We start from the raw sequence: 9,251 nt of genomic DNA on the forward strand, positions 1-9,251 counted from the left end.
GCAAAAGTTTCACTTCTTTCTTCTTTTCATCTAGATTCTTTTTTTTTCTTTTTTTCAGAGCTGGGGACCGAACCCAGGGCCTTGCGCTTCCTAGGCAAGCGCTCTACCACTGAGCTAAATCCCCAGCCCCTTCATCTAGATTCTTAATCAGGTCTCTTTTTCCAGTTCTGAGAATTGAACTGAATCAAATCTTTTTTATTACCAGGACATAAAATGTCTGTGTTGGAACCAGAAGGCTATTTTTAATTCACATCTTGAAAATACTAATCTAAACACATCTATGAACAATCAAGGTTGACTTCATTGTCTTGTTACAATGATAGAGGAGGTGTATAATGAATCCATGAGTACCAGAGTAGGAAATCACCTCACACAGGAATCACATTTTATTTAGGCTTTGAAAAGTATCACTGGGTGTGGAAAACAATTTCAAAGTCTGGCATGGTGGGACACAGCAGGAATCCTAGTACTTGGAATATGGAGGCAAAAGGAATCTGATCTCTGCAAGGTTATCCTTGGCTAGAGAGTGAGTTTGAGACTAGCCAAGACAACATAAGACCCTGTCTAAAAAAAGAAAAAATACAGTAAACAGCAAAGACAACTGAATGAGTTCATACATCATGACACATCTCCAGTGGATTCTTTATTAGAACATGTAAGTATGCCACAGCTTTGACTCAAATATTTTTGACAATTCTCATTCCTAACAGAACTTTGCTCAGAGCAAGTTTCATGTCCTTGTTACGAAGGCTATAAATAAGAGGATTAAAGAGAGGAGTCATTACAGAGTATACAAGGGTAAGGATCTTCTGCATCAATGTTGAAATGCCATACGTAGGACTCATGTACATTATCATTACTGTCCCATAGAAGAGTGACACCACAGCTAAATGGGAACCACAGGTAGAGAAGGCCTTTCGCCGGCCAGCTGCAGAAGGAACCTGAAAAACAGCCCTGAGCAACAAAATATAGGACCGAAGAATGTATGTAATAGTGAAAAACAGGAAAAGGGAATTTTGGACATAAAAAATAAGTTTGGTAATAGGAGCTGGGGCACAGGACAAAGCCATCAATGGGTCCATGTCACAGAGGAAGTGATCAATGATATTAGAACCACAGAAGGGAAGTTGGGAAATGGAGAAGACAGGGATTGGATAGCCAAGGAATCCAATGAGCCAGCATGATGATACCAGAATGCAGCAAAGCCTCCTAGTCATGATGACAGGGTAATGTAATGGGCGGCAAATGGCCAGGTACCTATCATAAGCCATTACAGCCAAAAGGAAAGATTCACTTGTACCCAGTGAAAAGAAGAAATAGAACTGCAGGAAGCACCCTGAAAATGAGATGGCCTTGGTCTTAGACAGAATGTTGGCTAGCATGTTAGGAGTGGTTGAGGAAACATACCAAATTTCAAGAAAGGCAAAATTTCCCAAGAAGAAGTACATGGGGGTATGTAGTCGTGAGTCACATATTACTGCACAGATGATGGCTCCATTTCCCAACAAGGTCAAGACATAAAACACCAAAAACAACACGAAGAGAAAAATTTGTATCTTCCAGGAACCAGGAAATCCCAAGAGAATAAATTCAGTTACATACGTTGCGGATGTGTTCATGGTATCTACATATCTGCGGGGGAAAAAAGACATGAGTTTAACCCCAAGTCCCTTACTTTCAAAATATCTGAAGGTCTACAAAGAAAGACAAGATTATTTTGAAATCAAATGGAACCAATCTTATCTTATTTTAGATTGTGTTTCTATGCCAGTGATACAACCTCTTTCTTTTCTACTTCTTAGTCCTCCTGAGAGAGGAGTCCAGAGGGATCTAGCTAATTAGAGATAGCTATGGTGAAGATCACTGGCCATCCAGACACAAATAGCCCTATATTATGATTCCCCAGCACTAACCTCTATGCTGTAGTGCTTGTAGAGTCTATGGCCTTTCAGTAAATGCATCAATTCATTGCCAAGTCTGGAGCCAGGCAGAAGAGAGTCATCTTGTGCCTTTGCTTCTTCACCCCACCATTCATCTTTGATGACATAAAAGCCCCTAGGCCCTGGTGCTTGAACAGTTTTTCACCTTGTATTTCCCTCTCATCTGTATGGATTTCTCACCCCTCACTATCTAAGAAATTTGCTGATTGAGGGTTCTTCCCCTTGAGTCTGTAGGCTTCATTTTTCAATGGTTAGTAGCACATAGAGAGGTTTGAGTTGAGTTCTCAGCACCCAAGTTGTGTAGCCCATTAGTACCTGTAACTTTAGTACGAGAGGTATCCAGTGCCTCTAGCACCCACAGGCACCTGCAATCATATACCTGCCTCTCCTTTGCAATAAACATACACCTTTAAGAAAATGACTTTTAAAACAGAGTTAACAAGAATCATAATATATATGTATATACATATACATATATACATGTACATATATATAGAGAGAAATTTATTAATTTTATATCTATTATTTTGGGTATTTGAGGTCACTAGAAATGTAAGAAAAAAAGTTGGCAAGGTAGCAAGCCACACAGATCCAAAGGGAGGATCATTTGTGATCCCAGAGAACAAAGATTTGGGCTTTAATACTTTTAGTCTCTGGTTTGCGCTAGTTTAGTTGTTGTTGTGGTGGTGGTGGTGGTGGTGGTGGTGGTGGTGGTGGTGGTGGTGGTGGTGGTGGTGGTGGTGGTGGTGGTTTAATTTTATGTGTATGATCATTTTGCCTACATGTATGTTTGTGTACCACCTGTGTGCCTGAGGCTTGGGGAGGCCAGAAGGAGGCATTGGATTCCTACGACAGATGATATGGGGGCTGGAACTCAAACCAGGTCCTCTGAAAGAATTGCCACTGCTCTTAACCACTGAGCAGTCTCTCCATCCGTTGTTTTTATGATAGTTGAGGAAATGTGAAAAGGTCTAACTCCCAAGCTTCAATGTCCACCTTTCAAATCATTAGTCAGCGCAAAAAACATGCTTTATCATCTCCCTTGAAGCAAATGAATTCCAGGTATTTATTTATAAAATATAAATCAATCTCTTTCTCACCTACAGATGACAGATGAAGGGCATACATATTTTTAAACAAACAACTAGAATCATGAGATCTGAGTTTCCCGATTTTCGTTCTGATAAAAAGATCATGCCTGTTTAATGTGAATAATAGCAAAACTGACAACACAATGCAATTTATTCTTCCTACTGCTATGCCCTGTAAGAGATTTATCAACAGAAACATTATCTTTTAAAATGTAGATAGGTAAGAGAATTTCAGAGAGAAAATGCTTAACTGAATCAGTTTTCATATGAACAGAATAGACTGGCTTAGCCAAGTCCTGTAATCCCACCTTCTAGCAGTCCTGAAGTTACTTTTTATTATATTATATGTTTAAAACAAGGTTTAAACTTAAATATATTTTGATCATATTCTTCCTCTCTCCTAAGTCCTTACAGATCTTCCCATACTCCATATCCACCCAACCTTTAGATTTTCTCAAAAATGAACCAAGAAAAAAAATAAAACCACAATCAAAAAGAAAACTTCACATTGCTACCAAATAAAAGCAAAAAAAAAAAAAAATACTGTGGAGTCCATTATATTTTGGTCAACAATTTCTGAACATAAAGCCTTATCTGAAGTGGTTTAAATATCCAGTGTCACTCTATTAGAAGAAACTGATTATCTCTCTCCCAGTAGGTATAAATTACAACTAACTGGTTAACCTCTAGCCCAGTGGCTAGGTTTCCTGAAGTTACTTTCACGTATAGGTTAGGAGAGTGAAGTTGCACCACTTCATGCTCTGTTTCATGCATTTGAAATTTGCAATACAATTTTTCATCTATAATCCTAGGGGATCAGCCTCTCTATACACTCTTTCACTAGAAGGAAGTAAACCAATTATGAAACCTACCAGTGCAAGTGGATAACTTGATTAAAAATCCTTCTTCCAAGGATGCTCACTCACTCAGCACATTGTCTTTCCAGGTAGCCTGAGAAAGGGAAGATTCCACAGGACAACTCCTAGGAAATGAGATTGGCTCTGAATGATGCTCGAATAATCACATAATAACATATTTTTTACTGTAACTTTCTATACTCACTGTTCATTTTTCAAGTGTGGCTTATGTAGATTTCAAATTCTTTTCACCCAATGAATATTTGTCCTGTATTTACATTTGAACATTTGGGGTCTTTGTCTGGTTGGATGCTCGCTTCCTTGCTTGCTTGCTTGCTTGCTTGCTTGCTTGCTTGCTTGCTTGCCTGCTTGCCTGCTTCCTTGCTTGCGAGACAGGGTCTCCCTACACTGCCCCTAATGGCTCAGTACTTGCTGTGCACACTGACCTTGCTTTCACAGTGAGGTGCCAGCTCTGAAGTCTTGCATGTTAGAAATAAGGGTGTGTGCTTGTTCTACATTTGGACCTTTACACTAAGTTGTTCTTCCCCACCTCCTTTAGCTCTTTCCTGAGAAACCCAGATAATTAGATTTATTAGTAAAAGACACCCTATAATCTCCCTGAGCTGGTTAAAATCTGGACCACTCATCTATTTCTCTTAGATACAGGATAGCCATCCTGGATGTAAGGAATGGAGTACAGTGGAGCTGTACTAGAGAAAGCAATGAGCACAGTAGAGCCTCACCTTACCTCAGCATCAGGCATCTCCTCAACAGCTCTGTGAGGAAAACATAGGAAGGGGAATGGATACATCTGTGTGTTCATCTCACTTTACTTCAGGAGACTTGAGAGACTTGTTCCCTAGGACTTTTCTTCAGACTTTTCACATGTGACCTTTTCTTAAGTATATGCTTCCTCTCGGGAATTATTACAACCACCCCCCCTTCCATCTCCAGGTGGTCTCAGGGGCTTCCTCATTTCCCCTGAAGGACATTCTTCTTCCAACTCTTGGGATTTATGTGTAATTTAGTATATTTGCTTTTTTGTGTATTAACTGTTACAGATTGTCTAGAGTAAAGAAAAAAAGTAGAGCTATAGAAAATGGCACACAATTCTAGGAGACTTCCAAGTCTGCTCTGTTAAAGACTCATCCTCTATGGCCTTGTTGGGCACCAATGGGAGGAGAAACCCTTGGTCCTGCCAAGGCAAAACTCCCCAGTGTATAGTAATGTTAGGGCAGGGAGGCAGAAAGGGCTGGGTGGTTGGGAAGGGGAACACCCTCATAGAAGAAAGAGGAGGGGGAATATGATAGGGGGGTTATGGACGGGAAACCAGGAAATGGAATAACATTTGAAATGTAAATAAAAGCATCCAATAAAATAAAAATAAAAATAAAAGAACTCTTCCTCTGAGAAGCAGTAAAATGAGTGTTATATTTACCTGTAGCTCTAATTCTGAGAATGAGATATTTTAGTGGACAAAACATTCCCTTCTAGTAAAAATGAGATACATTAACACAGAGAAACACAAAATTATGTTCTACTGGTCTCACAAAAATCAAATCTAAGCCAGACATAGTGACACATGTCATTAATCCTAGCACTCAGAATGTACATGGAGCTATGTGAGCTTGATGTCAGTTTGGTCTATATGGAAAGTCCCAAGCCATTCAGAGCTGCATGGTAATACCTGTTGAGTTTATGTCTGATTCTCCTCCTAGCTTCATTCCCCCCGAAACAAGACTCAGGCTCAAAATATGTTTATAAAGACCTTGGCCACATAGCTAGACTCTATTCTGACTAGATCATAGCTAAAATAACCCAATTATTTTAACCTATATTTTGTCATGTGACTGGTTACTTGCACTCAGTTACCATGTATCCAGCTCCTCACATCTTCCCAGATCACTCTCCCAGCTCTCTCTCTATCACAGAATTCTTTCTCCTCCCAGATGTTCCACCTCTCTCTCTCCTCCCTAAGCCATAGGCCATAGACTTTTTAACTGACAAGAAACATGATATTTTCTCTATGATTCCCCTTTTTAATTCAATAAAATGCTCTTCTTCTTTCAAATATAAACTAAATACAATTATGAAGACATTTATTCATTATAATGTCCAGTCCATTTATACTTGGAAACTTAAAATGTTCTATCATCTATTCTGTTGTGGTGAGTTCAGAGTTCTGTAGCTAAATCTTTTTCTATCCTAAGTTGTATTGTCAACCAAAAGCATCTTCTTAGACTTAGAACATCTTAAATCCTAAAGAATTTAAGTTTATAGTAAGACTATGAATATCTAGTCTTTAATCCCATCAGAGACTTGAGGAGTAAAAATATTACAGCTTCCAAAAACTGTAGAAATGACAGAGATAGCTGGCCATCTGGACAGTCATCAATATTCCCTATAACATTGCAGCATCAATATTTAGCCTTGTAGCCCAGAATATCTGACAGACGTTTTGTGAAGGAGGAATTATGAAGGATTTGCTTACCCTGTCTTGGCAGAGCTTGGCAGTCAACTATCCTGTGTCTATTTATTCTTTTTAAAGAGCATTTATTCATTAATTTCACTCTGCAGATGAAATAAGGGAATTTTCTTTGTCCAGTGGTTAGCTTGCCACAAATGAAGTCATCTCCCAGTTGGGGGTTGGGGGTCCTTCAAAGCTCATCATCTCCTTTGAAGTGGAATGGGGATACTGTCAGGAGCAGACATGTCTCATAATCAGAAGATCTTTTAATAATGAAATGATTTTAAATGGCATATTCTGTGGCTCTCTGATGCTTTTAAGACCATCTATCTATCTATAGCATGTCTGAATTGTCAAATACTGTTTATTCTTAGCTATTTACTATTTGAATAACCTTGAAAACATTTTATTGTAATTTACTAAACTAGTATCTAATACAAACATGAGTTTCACTGACTATTAACTTATATTACTTAACTATTTTAAACTGTTTGCAATAGCATTCATTGAAAGGATTGGGACTAAACCTGGTCTTTTAAAATGAGTTGCATATGCATGATACCTACACAAGAATTGAAATCATATATATTATATATATAATGTTGTAACAAAGTTAATCTTAAATTTTGTAACAATAAACAAAGATTTATACCAATAAAAGCCTTAAACCTGTATCAATATACAAAATTCTGTACCAGTGTAACAAAAATACTCATTAATTCAGCATCAAAATAGAAAGATCACTACCAATGTAAGATTAAGGGTATAAGATGTTTTTGGTTTAAGAGTATATTTAATAATCTACTTTAATTTGTCTATTTTTTCTTGAATAGTTTATGTATTTACATTTCAATGTTATCCCCTCTCCCCATTTCCTCGATGTCCCTTCCAACTTCTCCCTGCTTCTATGAAGATGCTCCTACTCCCACCCACCTGTTTCCACCTCAACATGCTGGCATTCCCCTCTACTGGGGAAATGAGCTTTCACAGGACCAAGGACTTCTCCCATTACTGCCAGACAATGCCATCTTCTGCTACATATGTGGCTGGAGCAATAGATCCCTCCATGTGTACTCTTTGGTTGGTGATTTAGTCTCTGGGAGCTCTGAGGGGTCTGGTTAGTTGATGTTGTTCTTCCTATAAGGTCACACACCCCTTCAACTCCTTCAGTCCTTTCACAAACTCCTACATTGGAGTCCCCATGCTCAGCTGCAATCATCCCCATCTGTATCAGTAAGGCTCTGGCCAAGCCTCTCAGAAGACATCCATATCAGGCTGCTGTCAGCAAACACTTCTTGGCATCAACAATAGTATCTGGGTTTGGTGGCTGCATGTGGGATAAATCCCCAAGTGAGGCAGTCTCTAGATGGCCTTTCCTTCAGTTTCTGCTATACTCTTTGTCCCTGTATTTCCTTTAGACAAGAGCAATTCTGGGTTAAAATTTTGAGAAGGGTGAATGGCCCCATCTCTCAACCAGGGGCCGTGCCTAACCTCTGGTTGGTCTCTACAGATTTTCTCTCACTTTTATTAGCCATCTTACCAAAAGGAACTTACAGGTTCAATGCAAGCCCCATCAAAATTTCAACTCAATTACTCACAGAGATAAAAAGAGCAATGTTCAACTTCATCTGGAATAACAAAAAGCTCAAGGTACTGAAAAAAATTCTAAGCAATAAAAGGACACTTGGAGAAATTACCATCCCTGATCTCAGAGCAGTAGTGACAAAAACTTCATGGTATTGATACAGAGACAGACAGGTAGACCAAAGGAATGGAATTGAAACCTAGAAATAAATCCACACACCTATGATCACTTGATTTTTTACAAAGAACCCAAAACCATTCAGTGGAAAAAAAAGAAGAAAGCATCTTCAACAAATGATGCTGGTCTTACTTGCAGTTTGCAAGAATGAAAATTGATCCATTTTTATCTACTTGTACAAAGTTCAAATCCAAGGGGATCAAGGAACCCCACATACACCAAAACTAGTTATGTTAAATCCATTACACGAGAAAGAAGAAAATAGCCTTGAACACATTTACATATGGTAACATTTCCTGAACAGAACACGAATGGCTCAGACTCTAAGATCAACAATTGACAAATGAGATCTCATGAAACTGAAAGGCTTTAAGGCAAATGACACTGTCAATAAGACAAAAAGGCAACGTTCAGGCTAGGGAAAAAAATCTTTACCAATCCTATGCCTGATTGAGGGCTAATATCCAAAATATAGAAAGAACTTAAGAAGTTAGACTCCAGAAAACCAAATAACACAATTAAAAATGGGGTACAGAGTTAAACAGAATTCTCAACAAAAGAATCTTGAATGGCTGAGAAGAATTTAAGAAATGTTTAACATCCTTAGTCATCAGGGAAATACAAATCAAAATGACCCTGAGACTCCATTGGTAAATCAGAATGGCTAAGATCAAAAACTCAAGTGACAGCAGAGGCTAGTGAGATGTCTGGAGAAAGAAGAACATTCCTCCATTGCTGATGGAATTGCAAGCTGATAAAACTACTTTGGAAATCAATCTTGTGATTCCTCAGAAAATTACAAAAAATTCTACCTGAAGACCCAGCTGTATCACTTCTGGGCATATACTCAAAATATGCTCCAACATATAACAAGAATACATGTTCTACTATGTTCATAGCAGCCTTATTTATAATAGCCAGAAGCTGAAAAGAACCCAGATGCCCTTCAACAGAGGAATGGATACTGAAAATGTGGTCCATCTACACAATGGAATATGACTCAGCTATCAAAAATAATGACTTCGATCTGCCGTCCCAAACCCTGGGGGAGAGAGACCTCACCACTAAGACAGGTGGGCACTCCTAAGACTGCAGAGCAGAAGAGACCACCAACACTGCCCACCCCTGCCCACA

At 38.7% G+C, this 9,251-nt stretch overlaps 1 protein-coding gene across 2 annotated transcripts; it reads right to left on the minus strand.

Moving 5' to 3' along the window:
* Positions 1 to 632: 632 nt before the first annotated feature.
* Or11h4d (olfactory receptor family 11 subfamily H member 4D) lies at positions 633 to 4,760 on the minus strand. 2 transcript variants are annotated; one of them, XM_063274510.1, is made up of 3 exons: positions 4,637 to 4,760; positions 3,904 to 4,013; positions 633 to 1,632 (listed from the first exon to the last, which is right to left on the minus strand). In XM_063274510.1, the coding sequence occupies exon 3, from the start codon at positions 1,617 to 1,619 to the stop codon at positions 678 to 680; it is 942 nt and encodes a 313-aa protein (XP_063130580.1). In that variant the 5' UTR covers positions 1,620 to 1,632; positions 3,904 to 4,013; positions 4,637 to 4,760; the 3' UTR covers positions 633 to 677. The 2 variants fall into 2 exon arrangements, with proteins under 2 accessions (XP_063130580.1, NP_001000836.1); NM_001000836.1 differs by lacking the exons at positions 3,904 to 4,013; positions 4,637 to 4,760 and having other exon boundaries at positions 678 to 1,652.
* Between the last annotated feature and the right edge of the window lie 4,491 nt (positions 4,761 to 9,251).

Source organism: Rattus norvegicus, chromosome 15, assembly GCF_036323735.1.
Source record: "Rattus norvegicus strain BN/NHsdMcwi chromosome 15, GRCr8, whole genome shotgun sequence".
Classification (NCBI taxonomy): Eukaryota; Metazoa; Chordata; class Mammalia; order Rodentia; family Muridae; genus Rattus; species Rattus norvegicus.